This window comes from Sarcophilus harrisii, chromosome 3 (assembly GCF_902635505.1).
Source record: "Sarcophilus harrisii chromosome 3, mSarHar1.11, whole genome shotgun sequence".
In the NCBI taxonomy this organism is placed as follows: Eukaryota; Metazoa; Chordata; class Mammalia; order Dasyuromorphia; family Dasyuridae; genus Sarcophilus; species Sarcophilus harrisii.
In genome coordinates, this window is record NC_045428.1 from 240,997,969 (window position 1) to 241,020,591 (window position 22,623).

General features: G+C 35.9%; 1 protein-coding gene across 3 annotated transcripts in view; it reads left to right on the forward strand.

Annotated features, from left to right (window-relative positions):
* The first annotated feature begins 5,106 nt into the window (after positions 1 to 5,106).
* The window catches only part of SETD4 (SET domain containing 4), a 43,593-nt gene continuing 26,076 nt past the window's right edge, over positions 5,107 to 22,623 (forward strand). For 2 of the 3 annotated variants that reach the window (XM_031959304.1, XM_003763416.4), the window contains exons 1-4: positions 5,113 to 5,796; positions 8,216 to 8,321; positions 11,893 to 11,988; positions 18,505 to 18,542. In XM_031959304.1, the coding sequence (XP_031815164.1) occupies positions 5,764 to 5,796; positions 8,216 to 8,321; positions 11,893 to 11,988; positions 18,505 to 18,542 (273 nt within the window). In that variant the 5' untranslated portion in view covers positions 5,113 to 5,763. Of the gene's footprint in view, positions 5,797 to 8,215; positions 8,322 to 11,892; positions 11,989 to 18,504; positions 18,543 to 22,623 lie in introns of all 3 variants that reach the window. The other variant, XM_031959305.1, reaches the window with a different exon arrangement.

Consider the following 22,623-nt stretch of genomic DNA (forward strand, 5'->3'; position numbering starts at 1 on the left):
GTGAAATAACTTTACACTAATTTGATTTTTTTCCTGTTAAAGAAAGAGCTGGAAATTGACGATTTACAGGGAAGTTATTGGATTGTAAATAAAAGAATCATCAAAAATTAAAAAAAAAAAACAACCTTGTTTTCCCCTTAATTTATTTCTCCCACCCCCACTTCTCTCCTAATTTCCCTCTAATTTAGCCTCTGGAAGTTTTAGTTCAATGCACCCAGGTGTGGTGGCAGAACAGTGAGTTGCATATCTGGAAAACTGCCAGGATACACAAAGAATTAGTGGGAAATATCTTGGAAAATTTGTCTCTATGATAGATTAACAGTTTACCCCATGTGAGATAAAGCATTAGCAAGCATTTATGGAGTGCCTACTATGTGGCATTAAAGGGGATACAGGAAATGATTCTTGCATGGGGTGGGATTTGTGCTGACACTTTACAAAAGTTGGAACTTCTTAGGCAGAAGACAAGGAGTTAGAAAGTTCTGAGTCTGGGGGACCCGGAGTGCTCAAGTAGGGAGACTGGAGATGGCTGGAGTATGAAAACATAAGAAAGCCAGTGTACCAGGAAAGGACCAAAGTGTTAAAAGAAAAAAAAAAAAGATTGCACAAGAAGGGTAAGGCCTGGCTCTGAAGGGTTTTAAATATTATATAAAGGAGTTTATGTTTGATCTTGGAAATAATAGTGTAATTGACTTCACATCTATTATCAATATATTGCTTGTCTTCTCAATGAGGAGCAGGAGGGAGAAAAATTTCAAAAAAGAATGCCAATTTTTAAAAATATATAACCAGGAAATATTTAATGAAATAATGTACATCTTAAAAAGAAAAGGAAAAAAAAAAAAAGTATAGTGCAATCTTTTGAGAAGCAAAAAAACATCACCTGCTCTTTAGGAAGATCAGAGTGAAAGATTAGATTGAAGAGACTCCAGGAGGAAGACCTCAATTAGGCGGCCAATAGTTCAGACGAGAGGCAATGGTCTGAATGACGATGGTAATTATGGGATTGGAGAGAAAGGGACATAGAGATTTGGTGAAGGAAAAAATAACAGAATTTGGCAACAGATTGAATATGTGGAGTTTCACAGTGAGAAGTCATTCTGTTGTTTGTCCTTCCTTCTTGAAGAGATCCATGGGATCAGGAAGTTGATGTAAAGACATGAAAATGAATTGGATTTAAGTGAGGGAGGGTTGTGCAAGGTCACCTGCCTCCCTTTCTCCTCCAGAGTCATGTGGGTCCAGTGGCCAGATATTGATCAGGAACACTGGAGATGACCTTGGGTGAAATTGATGCTGGAAAGATTCCAATCTTTGATTCCCAACCCCCCCCTCCCCCAGTTAATGTAAATTACCCTCTGACTCACAAATCCTGGTCACTTTGAATTCCAATAGAAGATCCAGACCTGTCCCAGCCCTACCCGGATCTGAGCCAACTTTGGGGCTACACCCCAAAGCCCCTCGAGCTAAGTCTCTGACTTAAAAGGGCCACGCTGGGAACTCCTCTTTACAGAGATTCCAAACATGGTCGCCATGTGAGGACCCTCTGTCCACTGGACCCTCTGTCCGGTGCCCTCCTTATCTCTACCTTCACCTATCTCTACTTCTAAACTTAATAATAAACCTCTTTTGTCAATCTAGCTCTCCGGGCCAATAAATGCTTTTATTGGGAATTAGCGCCGCTACTAGACCTCATATACCGCCGTATCCTTGCGCCGAATCTAAGGGGGTTGCAGGGGAACTAAGACTCCCTGTACCCCAAATCTGCCACTAGACCTAACTAAACCCTAATTTCATTTAGGTACCCCAAATCTAGACCTCAACATTTGATCTACACCTCAACAAAATGGGAGATGAAGGCCTTTTTTAAACCAAGTTCTTTAACAGGTTTCAGTTTGAATGATATCATACCTATTCAGTGATTAAGGGTAAAGCAGCTGAGGTAAGGAATGGCCTCTTTCACTTAGTCAAGAAAAAAAATAATCTAAATAAACAGATAAATAAATCTATTAGAGGAAGACCTATTGAAGTTGCAAAATTTGGTTGACACCAGTAGTCTGCAATACACCAAGCTCTTTTGCACTTACAGTAATGCCAAAAGAAACTGAGCAAGACAAAGATTAGAGACCAATTCAATAGTTTATTAAATGGAGAGAAATACTGGGACCAATGGATCCCAGGGCTAGACAAGACTATCATCTCAGAGTCTAGCCCAAAGTATCGGGATAGCAAGCCTTTTATGGAATAACAAGAACAATGACAGAAGGGAGGGACCTAGGTGGGGATAGCCTGATAGAGAGAGGTTACTGATATTCTAATGACATTAAGGAATGTCTGTAATACCTTTATCTCAACCATTAAGAGGGGAAGGTCATAACCTTAAGGCAGAATTATGAAATAGGACAAATGGAGGAACTGGTCACCCCATTAAAAGTGAACTTTGGCATTACATTACAACATATAGTTATCAAAGAAAATTAAAATTGTCAAAAAGTAATTACTTTTTGACAAACACTTGTGAAAGTGTACCTGTTCACTATTAGCCTCTTTATTGATAAAGCCCTTGATTTGTTATATCTTAAAGGTTTTTAATAGATAAGATAATAGACATATAGATCAGTAGTTATCATTATTTCCTTAGTTTACCTTCTCTCATATTACTAAGGTCTGAAATTTCTTTCCTCATAACTTTGACCTCTTCCATCTCCTTTCAGCACAGACCTCTTCTATAGTTCAAATTGATGTTTTTCCTGTTTTTATTTCTTTTTCTCCATTTAGAAATATCTCTGAAATGTTGGGAATATAAGATTCTATTATATTTCTTTATTATTTTCAAAAAGCATTAGAATCGATAGAACAAAATCCTGCATAAAGGCTTATTATTTTTTTTTTTTTTTTAGCAAGCCACAGTTTCTTCAATTCTTATTTCAAGATCATTCAGAATTGCTTCTAAGATATTACAATCAAAAAACCCCTTCCAACCTTGTTCAAGGGTGCTCATGTGATAAACATCAAGTGACATGCAAAATAGGATTATGTATGTACATCAAAAGTATTCAGTCCTATGATGGGAGGAGAGGGTTCCCCAGTGGAAAGGGAGTTCCTCCAATTACTTCTGTTTGCAAAAGTCATTGTACTGACTAACTTTTAGCTTAAGAAGTTGTAGATCCTTTTGGAATAACTCTTTAAACATTCAAAAGCGTCTGGCCTGTTCATCCACACAGGAAAAAACAAATGATTGAAAACTTTTGCCTGAATTTCAGCATGCATTTCTTTAGATACTGTAAGTTTGTTGTTTGTTTTGGAAGAAGACCAAAGACATCACTGGGAGTTCCTGGATGCAAATTGTATTTAAATGAGACAGAGTTGCATAAAGTCATCAATCACACTCTCTTCCAGAATCATTAAAGTCAAGGGGTAAAACAAAAGTCAGGGCTATTGGAGATGGCCAGGAATGCAGTAGATGACCTTGGGATCTTAGATATTTGACCGTTCTAAGTGCTCCATAGCACCTGCTTTAGCTGCCTTCATGACTGTTAGAATAAATTGTTATCTCCCATTTTGCTAGAGCAAGTCTTCACATGTTTGGGGTAGGTACCTCTCTAATATTCTATGCACCCCAGATATGCTATAGAGTTTATCCAATGGTAATTATATCTGGTTAAGCCAGTACAGATGGACTGGAAGCTGAAAAGAAAGAGGCGTCTGGGCAAGATCCTTTTGAGAAATTACAAATCTCTTAGCTATCTCCCCTAAATTGAAACCCCCCTCCCCTTTTTTTTTTTTTTGCAAGGCATTTGGAGTTAAATGACTTGCACAAGTCACACATCTAGGAAATGTTAAGTGTGAGAACAGATTTGAACTCAGGTCCTCCTGAATCCAGGCCAGATGCTCTATCTAAAAGGGCACCATTTAGCTGCCCTTAAACATTTTCTTTTGATGTAGAAAAAATAAATAGCACATAGTGAGTATAAAGAGTCTGCAGCACATTAAGAAAATAGTCCTGCCATTTAATCTCCAGAAAGCAAAGGTACACCAAGGAATTGTATCTATTGAAGAGGAAAATCGTTGAGGTGTAGATTGAATGTTGAGGTCTAGATTTGGGGTACCTAAATGAAATCAATGTTTAATTAGGTCTAGTGGCAGGTTTGGGGTATAGGGAGTCAAACAGAGATCCCCTGCAACCCCCTTGGATTCGGCACAAGGATACTGCGGTAAATGAGGTCTAGTAGCAGCTCGAGTTCCCAATAAAAACATTTATTGGCCCGGAGAGCTAGATTGATAAAAGAGGTTTATTACTGAGTTTAGAAGTAGGAGATAGATGAAGGTAGAGATAAGGAGGGCACTGGACAGAGGGTCCAGTGGACAGAGGGTCCTCACATGGCTAGCATGTTTGTAATCTTTGCAAAGAGGACTTCCCAGGGTGGCCCTTTTAAAGTTGTAGACTTAGCTCGAGGGGCTTTTGGGTGTAGCCCCAAAGTTGGCTCAGATCCGGGTGGGGCTGGGACAGGTCTGGATCTTCTATTGGAATACAAAGGGATCAGGATTTGTGAGTCAAAGGATAATTTACATTAACTAGGGGGGGTTGGGAATCAAAGATTGGAATCTTTCCCGCATCAGAGGGAGGTTCTTCAATTGTCATTGTAGGGATTACATATAGCCCAGGGAAATTACAGATCCTTCTGGGAGAGCCCCGTAATCACTCAAGAATTTTTGGCCTATTCTCCCATAGAGGAAAGAACAAATATTTTAAAACTATTGCCAACAGAGTCATCTACATTTTGTCTTAGAACAAAATATACAACGTAAAGGAATTCTTTAGATAATTTATATAATAGATGTTCTGCATGAGGAGGACGGAAGGGGAAGGAATAAAACATTTACATGGTATTTGCTGTGTACCAGGCTAAGCACTTGAAAAAAAAAATGTCATTTGCTCTTTAAAACAATTTTGCGAGCTTTACTGTTACAGTCCCCATTTATTAGTGGGGGAAACTGAACTCCAGCGGAAGTAGTCCGGAATTTACTGAGCATCGACCACGCCCATCTCTCACGCGGAACCTGCGCTCTGGGAGGAGGTGGGTTGGCCACTCTCGGAGGCTGGGGCGGTGTGGTTGGGGAGGGAGGGAGAACGCATTCTTACTGTAGAAATGAGAAATCCCGGGATCCCGAGGGGAATCCAGTGACCTATTGCTCCAGAGAGTTTAGGCCCTCCACCAGCTTCCCGGATTTCATTTTGCAGCCCGGAGGCCCTGGAAGAATCCCAAGACCGCCGGGCTAGATTTTTTAGTTTGCAGAGCCCGGAGGGGCTGGGCTTGTTGACTCTCCACTTTGTTTTTCTCCTTCCTCCTCCTCCTCCTCCTCCTCCTCTCCACTGCTTGCTGGCGGGCCTTCCCCTTGCAGCAGCTTCCTTTGTCCTTTCCCCTCATTTTCCTCTCCGTACTTACTGCTTCCCCCACTCCTCCTCCGCCTCACTCCCTCTCCTCCCATATCGCCCTTCCTGCTTCCCCCTCCGCATATATGGGATGGGGGAGGCCCGGGAAGAGGGACCACGTGTTTTCTGGTGCTGCTGTGGGAGACGACTCGAATGTTTCTGCAACCGGGGGGAAAAAGAGGAGGATTCTGGAATTTAAGGATTAGGCTTCACCACGTTTGGGAGAGATAAAAAGTGGCATCTTTTGGCCCCGGGTTACCTAAACTACCGACCCTTGTAGTATTTTTTTTTTTTAAACGGCTATCATTTAGTTTGGGAACCATTTGCAGTGAATGTTGAAAGTTTCACGTGTTTGCAATGTTTTGGTAAGTACTTGTCCAAGAGCTCCCCTGGATTTTAAGTTAAAGCCATCTGTGCAAAGTTTTTAGCAGATATTTCACTTAAAATATTTATTAGTGCTCTAGAAATTTCACCAAGTAGCGTTTCTGGTTGGGTGTTTCAAGCTTGTATAAAAGAAATTTAACAAAAATGTTTGGCGTTACTGTTTTTTAGTGTTTCCAGTCCAACTCCAGTAATGTCCCCATTTGTGGTTTTCTCGGCAAAGACTAGGCTGGTTTGCCCTTTTCTAAAGTTCATTTTACAGATGGAGTACAGTCCTGAAGTCAGGAGGACCTGAGTTCAGTGACTTCAGATATTTAACACTGCTAGCTGTGTTACCCTGGGCAAGTCATTTAACCCAGTTGCTTAAGCAAAAAAAAAAAAAAATATATATATATATATAAAAAAAAATATATATATATATATATATATAACTGCCCTGCTTCCCTTTAAAAAGGGCTTCCAACATAGACAATTATAACAACTGAAAAATAATTTTCTCTTTAAAGAATTTTTTCCCTCTGATAGAATGTTTAATTTTTACTAAAGATGAAATATAAGGTGGCCAAACAAGTTCAAAAAGACATTGTAGCATTTCTTGTCTGAATTTAGTAAAACCTCACTCACAATTCTTTTTAAATTTTTAAAGGTATATGTAGTTTTTAAAAAATTTAATTTTATTTTTAGTTCTGAATTCTTTTCCTCCGTCCACTGGCTTCCCTATTTAGAAGACAAGAAAAACTAACCCTTATAAATAAATAGAGTTAAGCAAAACAAATTCTTGCAGTAACCGTGTCCAAAGAAGTAAAATGCTTAAATCTGTCTTCTGAGACTCCTCGCTGTGTAACTGGAAGTGGATATATTGCATGTTTTGTCATGAGTCCTTTGGGATTGTGATTAGTTAGGGTGTTGCTCAGATTTCCTAAGTCTTTCAAAGTTGTTTATTTTACAGCATTATTATTGTATGAATCATTCTCCTGATTCTCATTTCACTCTTCACCAGTTCATACAAAACTTCCCAGGTTCTCATGAAATCATCCCCTTCATCATTTCTTACAGCAAAGTAGCATTTCCTGTCATACATATACCATAACTTATTTAAGCATTCCCCAATCTTCCTCAGTTTCCAAAAGAACTGCTATAAATATTTTTGCATGGATTCCTTTTTCTTTTGATCTCTTTGGGATTACAGATCTACTAGAATGTTATAGTTATATGGAGAGCTTTATATATTTATAAATATAGTTTTATGATAAAATCATGTAAAACCTCTACAGAGCAAACATCATTTGGACAACTAGGTGGTGCAGTGTATAGTATTGGACCTTACTTGATGAGTCTTTTTCAGATTTGCTCATCTAGGCACTCAACTCTCATTGATGATATGCTATAGCATTCATTGCATCCACCCCCCAGTAAACAGTCTTGGCAGGTGGGTAACTAGACATATTTGTAAGGGTTTGTTTTTCTTGTCTTCTAAATAGGGAACAACTTCCTGTAGTTAGGAAAACCTGAATTCAAATTTGGCCTCAATTACTCACTAGCTATGTGAACCTATTCAATTTGCTTCTTTGTAAAATTAGAATTAATAACACTTACCTCCCAGGGTGATTGTGAAGATTAAATAAAAGATGGCAAATAATCTAATATATGTTAAACATGGCAAAATATATTAAATCCAATATATACATACATATTTATGCAATTATCTTGCACAATCAAACATAATCAAATCAAACAGGTAAAAAATTGCGAAAGAAAACAAAATGCAACCAAATAACAAAAAGTGAAAATGCTGTGTTGTGAACCACCTTCAGTCTCCTCTCTGGTTGCAGATGGCTCATTTCATCACAAGATCATTGGAATTGGCCTGAATCATCTCATTGTTGAAAAGAGGCACATCCATCAGAATTGATTAACATTTAATCAGGTTGTCAAGTACAATGAATGATCTTATGGAAAGGATATTAACAAAGATGCCGCATTGAATTAATAGTCAACAAAAGATGCAGCATTGATTTAATTAGGTGCAACTTAAAAATTTTGTTTTGTTTTGTTTTTTAATTTCATCATTATTGGTGGTGCATTCATCATTTTCATTTTTGCTACTGCTAATTTAGGGGTTTTTAAAGGAAAAGTAATTTATAATAAAATTTTTATTTCTTCCTCATTGGTTTTGAATAAGCCTTTTCCTAAAATTTTTGATACTCGAGATTTGGTTTTCCTCCTTTTTCTTTTTAAAAAAAGTTTTTTAAAAAAATTTTTTCAAAATACATGCAAAAATAGTTTTGAACATTCATCCTTGCAAATATTTTGTTCCAGATTTTAGAAGTTTTATTGTATATCTTTAAGTATACAAAGGTGTTTTATTCCATATGATGGGAAAACAAACACTTCTTTTCCTAGATGAGGCAGCTATATGGAAATGATATGCACAACATGAAGAAAAAAGGAAGAGGAAGAACAAGCAGACAGAGAAGAAGAAAATTTAGAACTTCAGAGTCAAGTAAAGGTACAATTTTTATTCTCAGTGATATATTCGAATTGTTTGACTAATGTCTATTATAAAACAGACTGAACATAAAAGCTACTTACTGAAAATGTTTGCATGCAGCTTGAAAGAATACTTTTTTGGGGAGTAGTTTTATGTTCTTTAAAAGACTGGGAATACTCCTGAATCACATACTATTGAGGCATACATTTACACAGACAAGAAAATAAAGTAATTTAGTTTGGGAATAGCGGGGAAAGGTTAATGTAGAAAGGGGTACCTCTTCTGAGCTTTGAAAGAAGCTTGGAATTCTAAGAGGTAGAGTTAAGGAAGGAGAAAGTATCAAGCATGGAGGAAGGCCTGTGCAAAGGTCTGCAGGTCTGAGAGAATGCCATTTCTGGGGAGAGCAAGCAGGGCTGTTTGATTAGAATGTAGAGTATATGACAGGGAGTAATGTGATAGGTCTGGAGCAAAGGACTTTAAATGCTAAATAAGGACAATAGAGAGCCCCAAGTGCTGTGTAGAAGGTGGAGAGGACAGCTTCAGTTGTAGGGTTTGAGATAATGAGTTTTATCTTGGACACATTGGTTGTGAGATGTTTGTCTGGGGTAAGCCTAATTTAGGCTTGTTTGATTATTTAGGGTTGGTATTGCAATTAGATGAGGGAGTTGACAAAAGGTTTATTTGACAGTAGCATAGGGAGGATAATAGCAAGAATGCTGTATTAATATAATTAATAAAAATAATAATTAATAATATAATTAATAGATGCAGCTTCCTTGCCTATCTACAAAGCTGTAGTGGTGACCAGTTCAGAAATATTCATCAATCCTGAAAAGCCTCCCAGCAAAATTTTTGTTTTTTAGGTACAAGGAAAATCTATACCAATAGTTCCTTTGAGCAATTAAGCTTTGATGATAGTTTCATTCATTACTTTTTAATTATTATTATTTTTGCCGAGGCAATTATAGTTAAGTGACTTGTCCAGGGTCACACAGCTAGGAAGCATTAAGTGTCTTAGGCCAGATTTGAACTGGGGTCCTCCTGACTTCAGGACTGGTGCTCTATCCACTTAGTTGCCCCTCCTCTCTTTAATTCTTTGTATCCCAACCTAATGATGTCATTTTGGTCTTCTATGAGAAGAAAGGACAATAACCCAACTAAACTTAGTCTTTAAGGGATAGAATTTATTCCAGCAGCATCTTATCTCTTAGTGTCCATGTCTTTGGTCATGGTAACACTTAGTTGATCAAGAAAACCCTAAATGGAATCATGGAAAATAAGTTTGAGAGACATAATTTCTGAGTTTTATTAATAAAAGAGTCACTGAAATTCTTCATGAAAGACCCTTCGTGGAAACCACTCAATGGTTATATGCCCTTGAATGGTAAGTGTTTCTGAGGATGGCAGTCAATTTAATTGGTTAATAATTAACAAGAAAATGAATATATACATATGTGTATATATACACGGGTGCAATATACATATGCATATACATGTGTATACATACATGTATGAATGAGACCAGGTGAAGTTTTCTCAAGTCTATGAGGTGGAGTGGATCAGACCTTAGGCCTAAGTCATGTGATCCCTAGGTCTAGAGTTCTCTAGGGCAAGAAAGGTTAGAACCTAAGTCTAAGCTTCAGGAAGTGACATGACCCACAAGAAGCATAAAACATTGGAGACCATTGGCCAGTGATGGTTACTTCCTTTCAGTCTATCCAGTGAAAAGGCTTGGGTTTTTTGCTATTTAACCAGCTTTACTGTTTCTGGCTTGTCAGGTCTGGCACATGTTGGGAGCTGAGATGCTTCCCAGGTGTACTGGTCCTCTCCCTGTAGGGACTAAATAAATGCTTTCTCTTTGTACCTGAAGATGTCTCTGATTAGTTATTTTGAGAGTGTGAGGGGATCTAGCACCCATCCATGCGTATACATATATCTGCATATATAATTATATCTATCTTATATCTATGAAATGAGCTGCGAACTCATTCTAATGATGGTCTTAGGGGTACACATCTTGGATCACCCAAGTTTTGGTTAAAGAGATTTATCAATATACATATCAAAGAGAGAATCCACTTCTACTCCAGATCCACTCTACTCTGTCCAAGCACAATAAATAGGAATTCACCAATTCTCTTAATCTGGTTGGATTAAGTTTTATCAAAGATTTCCTATGACTTTTGATTTTTGAATAAGGGAGTAGAAAACCCCTTAAATCCTAATTCAGTAATTATTCAATAATACAAGAAAGAAATAATTTCTTTCACAAAATAATTTCCAACATGCCTGAACAACAGCAATAATAAATTATATGATATACCCAATATAGTATAGCAGGCTTGTGGAAGATCATAGTGTAATGCCGAAGAAACTGAGTAAGACAGAGATTAGAGACCAATTCAATGATTTATTAAATGGAGAGAAATACTGGGACCAATGCATCCATGTTGATCCCAGGCATAGATGACACTATCATCTCAAAGAGTCTAGCCCTGAGTATGGGGCAGCAAGTCTTTTATGGAATAACAAGAACAATGACATAATAGAGGGACCTAGGAGGGGATAACCTCATAGAGGGAGGTTACTGATATTCTAATGACATTAAGGAATATCTATAAAACCTTTATCTCAACCATTAAGAGGGGATGGTTATAACCTAAGGCAGAATTACAAAATAGGACTATTGGAGGAACTGGTCACCCCATTGAAAGGGAACTTTGGCATAACAATAGGGCAACTCAGAGTAGTTATCATTTTGAAATCTATGTTCTATACCCCAGTCAGTCAAGAATAAAAATCCCTTAATGAGATTGCCTCATTTGATTAAATTGAATATTTAAATGTAAGAAGCATAGCAAGAACAAAAAGTTTGATCCAGGCTTTTTTTGCAAACTTATTTTTATATGTCTTCATACTATTTCTCCCTTTTTCGTCCCCTCTCACTGTTAACCCATTGCTCCTCAATATACAAACTCAGCCCTAGTCAAGAGGCTGTAGTTTTTAAATTATCTGAATGTGTTGTGTTAGAATGTTTTCCCCTTTTCCCCATTATCATAAAAATATTTATCCTTCAAAGCTAAGCTGAATTTTTTTTTGGTTTGGATTTTTGAACTTATTTATATAGAGAATTTCTAGTTGAGAATCTCCTTCTATCAATACAGGTAGAAGTATAGTCTTAGAGAATTTCTTGACTAGTTTAAGTAACTTACCCAGGATCACATAGCCATTTTATATCAGAAGGGAAAATTGAGCACTTGACTGTCTGGCAGGGGTTTCAGTGCTGCAGCAATCGTGAAACTATACATTTTAGTTCTCTTCATAGCTTGAACATATGGGATTTATTTGAACAAAAAAATGCAGATGTACAAAAGTATCTCTTCTCTGAGTTCTTAGAATTTTTATTACATATCACAGTTTAGCTCTTAACTGTTCTGTGATTATTTTATGAATTATTCTTATTTTCATCTAGACTGTGAATTTGTTGAGAATGAGAATATCATTCCTGGACATCACTTCAGGCCACTTGTAAAAAAACTATCATTTGACTACATAATAATTTTTGTTTCTTTTCTCTTCTCTTTTTTAGTGAGTGAGAGCCACAAATTAGAATTTATAGAGCTTAGAAAGTGGCTAAAAGAAAGGAAATTCGAAGATCACAATCTAAGACCAACAAGATTTTCAGGTAAGGTTTTGTAGTAAATTTAGAATTTCCTTTCTTGTTAGGTGAGAGGTACTGAGATGAGCTATGGAAGCTAATAATTATTTGTCAAACTGAGTGGTCAAATCACCAAGCATTTATTAATGCTCACCATGTGCCTAGACATTGTGTTAAATCCTTAAGAAACTTACATTGTAATGAGGGAAGACAACATGTAAAATGGAGCTGAAATGTGGGAGAGGTGATGATGAGGGCTATGATAAAGTCCTTTGAAAATATGTTAGCAGTGCAGTCTGGGGAGAACAAGGGCTTCCTCTTCTAGGAGGAACCAACCAACTTGAGGAAGGGATGGGAAGTACTTCCAATATGAACTGTCCAGAAGTAGAGTAAACTGCCATGGTAAAAAGGTTTCTATATCATTGAAGAGAAGTTGGGTGGAGATGAACTGAAATCCTGACATTTCTATCAGTCAGCAATTTATATGGTGTTATTATGTATCTGCTGGGTGTCACGGATTGGGGGTTTGAAAGTAAAAGTGAGATAGTACTTTCCTTCAAAGAATTTATAATTATAAAGTATACAATCTATTCATAGAAAGTAGGTATAGTTTATATATAAAATAAATATGTAGTAATTTGAGGGAAAGAAGGCATTTAAAAACTATAGGAACTAGAAAAGGCTTTTTAAAAAATATTTATTTTATTTTGAACTTAAGAAATAAAATAAGCATTTCCAAGGCAGTAGAATAGGTCAGTAAGCCTTGGGGTTCTAAGAAATGAGGTGAGGAGGAAGAACATTTTAGGCTGGAGGAACAACCTCTGCAAAGATTTGTATCTGGTTGATAGAATATCATGAGCAGGGAATAGCAGGGAAATCAGTTTGGTTGGAACCTTAAAATACAGGAGGGAAAATTGTGTCATTAGCCTAGGAAGACAGGTTGACAATAAATCTGAAGGACTTTAAATGCCAAACAGAAGTGTTTATATTTTATCCTAAAGTTACTGGATCTACTTGAGAAGAAAAGTTTCAGGGTTAGAAACATTATTTTGACAGCTTTGTGGATGGTGGTTTAGAAAGAGAAAAAGGTGGAAGCAATGAGGAGGCTATTGAAATTGTCCAGGTGGATAAAGACGACTTGAATCAAGGTGGTTGGTTGGTTGATCTGTGGATGGGGATACAGGTTGCTAATGAGAGATATAGAGGAAGTAAAAGAGACAAGATTTAACAACTGACCATAGAGCAAGGTGAGAAAGAATAATAATAGCTAATATTTATGTGGTATCTGCTATGTTCCAGATATTGTATTAAGTACTTTTACAAATAGAATTTTATTTCTCCTTACAATATCACTAGGAAGTAAGTGCTGTCTTCTCCATTTTATAGTGAGAAAACTGAAGCAGAAGTTAAATGACAATCAAAATCACACAGCTAAATATTTGAGCTATATTTGAACTCATATCTGCCTGAGTCCAAGCTCAGCATTTTTTCTGTTGTACCACCTAGCCAATTAGAAAGAAGAATCAAGAATGACTTCTAGGTTGAGAACCTGGGTGACTGAAAAAATTATGGAACTTTTAATAGAAAGAGGGACATTGGATTTAGGGGAAAAGATAACGAATTACCTTTTGAACATTTTGAGCTCGAAATGCCCCTGGAAGATCTATGTGGTGATGAAGATGCAGGAAAGAAGCTTAGAAAAGAGATGAGGGCAAAAAGTATGATAATTAGATCCATAGAAGTTGATTCTAAGAGGTGGAGAAACAGATGAGAAAGTCCATTGGCATAGGTTGTGCCCTTGCTTAAGATGTTTGGGGGCCCCTCCTTGGGGAATTGATTTGAAGGTCACTGTAGTAGACTAGATGGCAAGACAGACCAAGGAAGAAGTCAGGAAGTGGAAGTGATAAAATGAGAATATTCTGTTTCTCTGTTTTGATTCTCGGTCATTTCACTTAGTTTTCTTGGGACTGGAGCCAATGTTCATCACTTCCTATTTCATGAATCTATAAATTGAGGGTTGTGGTGGCTCTCTATCCCCTCTCTAAGTCTTCCTCTTTTTCCCCTCACTCTAGGCAATGCAAATTAGACTAGTTTTTCCTTAAAAGGTGTTGAAATTGTATCCTTCAGTTCTGATTGTTTGAGAAGACTTAGACTGAGGCTATTGAAGTAGCTTCTTGGGCATTTGGGTACAAAGTGGTCATAGAGGGGATGGAGCCTTAAAACCTTAGACCAAAAAAGTTCTAATAGACTTGTGATGGAGAGAGCCATCTGCATCCAGAGAAAGGACAATGGGGATTGAATGTGGACCACAAGATAGTAATTTTGTAATGCCAAAAGAAACTGAGCAAGACAGAGATTAGAGACCAATTCAATAATTTATTAAATGGAGAGAAATACTGGGACCAATGGATCCCAGGGCTAGACGAGACTATCATCTCAAAGAGTCTAGCCCCAAGTATGGGGCAGCGAGCCTTTTATGGAATAACAAGAACAATGACATAATGCAGAGACCTAGGTGGGGATAGCCTCATAGATGGAGGGTACTGATATTCTAATGACATTAAGGAATGTCTATAACACCTTTATCTCAACCATTAAGAGGGGACGGTCATGACCCTAAGGCAGAATTATGAAATAGGACAAATGGAGGAACTGGTCCAGTGACCAGTGAAAGTGAACGTTGGCATTACAATTTCACCTAATTTGTTGTTGTTTGCTTGCTTGGTTTTTTTTTGTTTTGTTTTGTTTTTTTGGTTTTTTTTCCTTTTTGATCTGATTTTTTTTCTTGTGCATTATGATAAATGTGGAAATATGTTCAGAAGAATTACACATGTTTAACCTATATTGGATTACTTGCTGTGGAGAAGGGAGGGAAAAAAATATTAAACACAAGGTTTTGCAAGGGTGAATGTTGAAAACTATCTTTGCATATATTTTGAAAAATAAAAAAAAGCTATTGTTATAGACCATAAACATTACAATCCTAGGAGGCTGCTTAGCTGGATCAGTCCTGGAAGATTACTTCTCAGCTCTGAATGTCCTTGTTGTCCTATGGCTGTTGTTAGCTCTTTTGTTGTTAGCTGTTGATTGGATTACGTATGCATTTCATTGTCTTTTCAGACTCACACTATCCAGGGACCAGCCTTAGTGAGACCTAATTAATTATGCCCATCAGTTTAAAATGCACAAAGGCTAGGGATTCTCTGAATTTATTCAGATGTTAATAACTCTTCAAATTTTGTCTGCTCCAGCAAATAATGTGAATTCAGAGAAACTGGTTTTATACCTTATATTTTTTCTTCCCCCTTTGCATGATGCTTGAGAAATGAATCTATTGATTTAAGGGAAAGCATATAACAAAGTCAGATATGGGCAAAATGACAACTTTGTGGGCTGGATAATAATTCACTTAGGTATAATTACATCTGTTTGAGTATCTGGGCAGATAATGAGAAATTGAGAAAGCTGAATAGTCATTTGCCTTGTATCTTTGTACTTATCCCTGTTTAGCCAGTATTTTTTATCAGGGACTTAACTGACATAAATCATGATACCAGAAACTCCAAGAGACATTTTTCTAAAGTCTAGAGTTTAGAGCTGAAATGATGGTATAAAAGATGTTATGGAGAAATGCATGTGCAGAAAAAACAGTGATGATATACATAGAGCAAGGCAGAAATAAACCCAGAATAGTCTGTAATGCTCTAGAGAATAAGAGAAAGTTGCCTTGTATTGTTGGAGACTTGTTTCTCTGAATTTATTCACTGTAGGCTTGGATTGGTAGTGATCCACTTTATTGGGTAAGAGATCTATATCAAGGAAATTGTAGAACCATTAACATATAGGAGTGCAATAGAGAATGTTGGTTGGCGTTTTTCCATTCTGAAACATTACATTTAAATAATATAAATGAAAGAATTTAGAAATTCATTCATTCATGGATATTCCAGCATGAGAAAAGGAAAATGTTACAGAAACTAATTCCTGAGGGCCATATTTACTTAGAAAATTACAGATTTATCTATGTTGTATTGTGTTTTTATTTATTTTGTTAAACATTTCTTAATTACATTTTAATATAATTTATATCCACTTGGGGCTGGCCCTAAGTTTAACACCAAGGATTTTGAATTCTGTTTCAGTCATCTTTATAAGATACCCTTTGTCTCATTCCTTTAAATAATTGTATTTTTCAAGCTCTATTATAATCCAGTGTTTTAATTGAATATTTTTTTCATGAATTAATAAAATTAAGCAAATGTTATTGATTTAATGAATTAGAGAAACTCTTTCCAATAATAATTACATCTTTCTATTATAAATCCTTTAATCTCCTAGATTAAATAATACAAGTTAAATAATAAATTTATTATTTAGTGATTTAATAATAATGAAAGCAATAATCAATAAAACTTTAATAATCTAAGGTCAAATAATAAATTACATACACAATTTCAATAATAATTCAATAATCAAATCAGATAATTATTTACAATAATTCAATAATGATCTCAAACCACAGTCAATAGCAGTTTAACTTCATTTTTGAGGACGCTGTTCCATTCCATTTATTTCATTTGGTTTGACAAATTACTATCTATAACAACACTGTTCATTTTCTTTACAAGATAAAGGTTAAAGAAGTTTTATCAGTAATGAAGCTCTCTCAATCCTCTTCTGTCTTCTCTATTTTCTCTCTAGCCACATTAGGAAAACAATTTCTCTCTGTTTTTTCTCAATCAGTCACTCTTAACAGTCTCACTCCAGACTTATTCCAATTTTTTTAATAATGTTTCTTCATCAAACAACAATTGACAGGTCACCAGGAAAAAAAATTTCTTATCATTCTTTCTGTCTTCTTCATAGTTTATCTCATAGATTTACTATAAAAACACGTTCTCTATTTGACTCCATCTGTATGGACCATCTCAGAGTGACAATTGCCACTCAACTGTAACTTAACAGTTTTTATATCTGCTGTAAGAGAGCCTTTTGCAGCAAGTATTACACATAGAAATGTTGATTTTGGAGCAGTAATGAACTGAACCAGCTATACCCAGAAAAAGAACTCTGGGAGATGACTAAAAACCATTACATTGAATTCCCAATCCCTATATTTATGCACACCTGCATTTTTGATTTCCTTCACAAGCTAATTGTACAATAATTCAGAGTCTGATTCTTTTTGTACAGCAAAATAATGTTTTGGTCATGTATACTTATTATGTATCTAAGTTATATTTTAATATATTTAACATCTACTGGTCATCCTGCCATTTAGGGGAGGGGGTGGGGGGGTAAGAGGTGAAAAATTGGAACAAGAGGTTTGGCAATTGTTAATGCTGTAAAGTTACCCATATCCTGTAAATAAAAGGCTATTAAATTAAAAAAAAAAAAAAAAAAGAAAAAGAAAAAAAGAAATGTTGATTTTGAAATTAGAGGTATCAGATTACAAACCTGTTCTCTGATATACTGAAAACATGAACAAGTTACTTAATTTCTCATACTCCTGACAACTATGGAACTGATTTATAAATAATATTCACAGCTCTTCCTCTTCCCCCCAACCATTTTTTTAATTCTTCTCCCCACCCTCAACCCCCACCCCTTCCCTGTCTTATGCATTTGATGATCTAAAGACACTGGCCTCTTTCTTGTTCCTCCCCTAGGACACCACATCACCTTTCTCCAAATATTTCACTCTCCATTTCCTCATCCCCATCTCCTAGCTTCTTTGACCTCTTTCAGGATTCCCCTTAAGTCTTCTTTTTGTTAAAAAAAAGTCTTTTATTCCTTAATCTTAGTGACTTTGAGACCCTTGGAGGCTGTCTTTAATTTGTCATATGTGTGTGTATGTGTATGTGTACATGTATATATATATATATATGGATATCTATATGTGTCTCTGATCTTGTTTCTACATAATTGTTTGCATGTTGTTTTCTTCACTAGATTGTGAGCTACTTAAGAGCAGAGTTTTTTGCCCTTTGTATCTTTCCCGTTTAGCACTATTTCTGACACAGTAGACTCTTCATTGTTAATTGAGTGACGCAAAGGAATTGACTTTCTGGTCATCTGTTCCTTTTCAAGAGAAGCTATTATTTTACTTCTTTCTTTGTCCCTTCTCCATGACCATTGTCTCTGTCATACCTCTATTTCCTGAAAGTTCCAGCCATGCTTAACTTTGCTTTCTACTCTCCCTGGTTCTCTTCCTACTTGTCCGGTTACTCCTTTTCTGTCTCCTTTGCTTGACAAAAATGAGGATAAAGCAGAGGAGTCAGAAGGAGTAGTTAGATTAGAGGAGATCTAAGAAAGAGCAGTGTCACAAGCTGAGGAGAAGTGTTTCAAGATCTTAGTGCTGAGACCTGTCCCTGCCTTTAATGAACATTAAATAATATTATACACTTGTGGGAAAGAATTGTATGCATTACTTCAGAGATTTCTTTTTTAGCTTTTAGAAGGGTAATACTGTACCTTGAGGCAATAAAATAATCTAATGTAACGTTTTTCTTTTTTTTTTTAATAATATCCTTCTTGTTTTAGGTACAGGAAGAGGTTTGATGGCTGTGAAATCCTTGCAGGTTAGTACTCACTTTTCTACCCTTCAATTCTTAGGGGAAAAAAATTCAACTAATTATAGTTATATTTACTTTTTTTTGTAGTTTAAATCAAATTATTCCCCCATATTTTTGTTATTTCTTTACAGTTATGCTTAATATTTATGTTTTGAAGAAAAAAAATCAGTAGGAATCATAGGCAAGGGGAACAGATTTGAAAATGACATATTGAATTTGCTTGAAAAACTGTGTAATACAGATTTTCAGTTTTTTATATAATTCTCTTTTTCTGTTCTATTTTATATATGGACAGACATCTTAGTTGATGCTTAAATTTAGAATTTAAAGAAACTAAATTCTAGTTTTTGGTAATTGGTATTTAAATTTAAAATAATAAAAAAAAGAAAAGTTATGAAAGAGAAGTGTAATTTTATTATTTCTTCTATTTTTATTTATATTATTTGTGATTTTGCTGTAAGGAACATTAATGATGATGTTAGAAAAGCATGAAAAGACATAATTGAACTGATACAAACTACAGTAATTATATGACGTAAGTATCAATGAAAAACAACAACAAAATAATTGAAACAATGCTGTGAAGTTATAAGGACCAGAAGTGGTTACAGGAAAGAAATATGAGAGGTCTCAGTACCTTTTTTTGCTGATACGGGGACCTGTGGTTTGGAATATTACATTTAATTAGTCAAGACTTTTTTTGATGTGTTGATTGGTTTTGCTGTACTATTTTTGTTCTTTTAAAAATTATTTATTGAAGGGATGGCTCTGAGGGGGGACATAGTATGAAAATAGAAATTGTAAAAATAAAGTGTATCAGTAATTTTTAAAAATGTCTGTTTTAGTACTAGTATGTAGTTTTATTTCTTCTCAGAAAGACATATTTAACTTCATTCTACGATGAAATAAATACATCTAATTCTTTGTAGCTTGGGGAGAAAGCAGATTGTTTAGGGTAGAAATTGATCTAAAATATGACAAAGAATATAACTGAAAACATCTTTTTATGTGTTCATGCACAAGTATAGGTGCATGTAAGTGTGTAAGTGTAAGTAAGTGTGATTTTGTGTTTTAGTTAGAGATTTTATAATAAATATGTTGTTTTATGTGTATAGGAGACAGATTGAAGAGACTCAATTGTTAACTTCTCATACTGCTATTTTGACACTTTTTAGTTCCAAAGTCAATAGTCTTAATTTATTTTTCATATTTATATTTGTGAAAAACTGAAAACAGCGCTTAAATTTGGGGGCCTTCCAACTACCATAGTAGCTGTCAGTTGGTTTTTCTGCTTAGCCCAATTCATTAGTTGGATTGTTGATAATTTAACTTCTAGTCCCTGCAATAATTCACTGTCTTTTGGACACCTGAGTAACATTAGACAATAGAGCTCCAGTCTGGTAAAGTGAAATGAGCATTAAATTAGTTTCTGCCACCAGCATTTTGTAAGACCTTGAACAAAAAATTCGACTTCTCTACATATCTAATTTCCTTGTGTGTTCAATGAAGGAGCTGATTTTTTTTTTCAGAGAGAGGAATGATGTATTTTATTGATCTCTAAGAACACCCTGAGTACATTTACTCTGAGGGGCTCACTGGAACTTGTGCCTTCCTAGGTTAGTTCTGTTTCCTACCTAATTTTGCTTGCCATATTCAGAATAAGCAATAGTCTTCTCTTTGTGTTTACTTGATGGTGGGCTGCTGTCATAAGATTTGAAAAGCCCTGTCTGTGTCATCCATCTTCATCTCATGATAGAATATGGCATCAGCTTCCTGCTATAGTGCATTGGCGTATCGGGTCCAAAATGGGGCTCTGCCTGCAAAAGGCATAGTAGAAATTTAGAGAGGGTTCTATTATTCCCTTTGAAGAGGCAGGAAGTTATCCTTGGAGGTGAGATGAGGGTGAGTGGATAGAGGGGACTCTGTCCCTGTTACTGTTTATTGATTGGTGTCCTGAAGTCTACAGGCCATATATTACCATCCTGAGCCTAACTATTGTTATCAGCCAATGTCCCCAGGCTGAGGATTGGGGAGAGAGTGTGGAGAGAAGGTGAGAAATGAACAGATGTTCTGTCACTTGCTGATTGGAAGAGACAGGTATAACTAACCTCTGTCTTCTGAGAGAGGACTATGGGAACCAAGTGTGTAATATATGTTAAACTTGTACAGTTCTTCTATACATATTTCCACAATTATTCAGCTGCACAAGAAAAATCAGATCAAAAGAGGAAAAATGAGAAAGAAAACACAATGCAAGCAAACAATAACAAAAAGAGTGAAAGTGCTGTGTTGTGAACCACAGTCGGTTCCCACAGTCCTCTCTCAGAGTATAGACAAGATCATTGGAACTGGCCTGAAACATCTCATTGTTGGAAAGAGCCATGTCCATCAGAACTAATCATCATATAATCTTCTTGTTGTTAGGGAAAAAAATTCAACTAATTATAGTTATATTTACTTTTTTTGTAGTTTAAATCAAACTACAGGCCTCTCTAAAATCATCCTACTGATCATTTCTTACAGAATAACAATATTCCATAGCATTCATATAATTTATTATTATTCAGCCATTGTCCAGCTGATGGGCATTCATTCAGTTTCCAGTTTTTTGCCACCACAAAGAGGGCTGCCACAAAGATTTTTGCACATGTGGGTCCCTTTCATTCCTTTATGATCTCTTTAGCATACAAATGCAGTAGAAACCATTTTTCAAAAGGTATGCATTTTATAGCCCCTTGGGCATAGTTCCAAATTGCTTTCCAGAATGGCTGGATCCATTCACAGTTCTACCAACAATGTATCAGTGTCCCAGTTTCCCACATCCCCACCAACATTTGTCATTATCTTTTCCTGTCATCTTAGCCAATCTGAAAAATGTGTAGTGTACCTCAGAGTTGTCTTAATTTGCATTTCTCTGATCAATGGTGATTTAGAACACCTTTTCATATGACTAGAAATGGTTTCAATTTCTTCATATAAAAATTGTTCACATCCTTTGATCATTTATTAATTGGAGAATGGCTTGAATTCTTATAAATCTGAATCAGTTCTCTATATGTTTTAGAAATGAGGGCCTTTATCAGAACTCTTGAATGTAAACTTTTTTTTCCCCCCAGTTTATTGTTTCAGTCATTTCAGTTTCTTGGTGTCAAGGGGAAGTGAGCAACAATCCAGGCCTTTGCCATTTTGAAGCTAAAATCATAGGGACATTGATGGAGATCTCACTATCTAGCTGGGCAGCAGCCAGTTATCCCTTATGGGCATGTACCAAAGCCAGGAATTCTGAGCTTCTAGTTGAAAAGGTAACTGGCCTATGGTTCAAGGGTTATGGCTTTCTTTACTGGCCTGTCTCTTGCCTAAGACAGGACTTTTCCATAAATGATACATTCCAGGTTGGCACCTGCTGCCTGGACTTTCATGTCCATTTCCTTCTAGAGGACTGATAAGTGCATGATAGCTCAGGAGCCCAGGATCTTGCAGCCTACCATCCTGCCTATGGGATTACAGACCTATGAATGGAAGTTGAATTAAATGGCCTCTAAAGTCCCTTTTTTGACAATTCCAATAGACAAGATGGAAAATGCCATCCACATTCAAAGAACTATGGAGAGTGAAAGTGGATTTTAATTAGTATTCTCACCTTTTTTGTTTCTTTGTTTGCTTTTTCTTTCTCATGGTTTTTCCCCCTTTTGGTCTGATTTTTCTTGCACAGTATGATGAATATGAAAATATGTTTAAAAGGATTGTACATATTTAACCTATATCAGGTTGCTTGCTGTCTTGGTGGAGAAGGGAGGTAAAGGAGGAAGGTAGAAAAATTTGGAAAACAAAATCTTACAAAAATGAATGTTGAAAACTATCTTTACAGGTATTTGGAAAAATAAAATACTATTGAGAGAAAAAGAAATTTTTAAAAGTCGCTTCTCTCTGGGCTTATAAACATCAAAAATAAAATTGTATTTTTTAAATTAATTTAGGCCTCTACTATCATAATTGTTCCTTTAATAATTTGTATACTTTCCATGTGTCTCCCCTAAGTAATCTATTAGCTCTCTGAGGGTAGACATGATTTCTTAATTATCTTAAT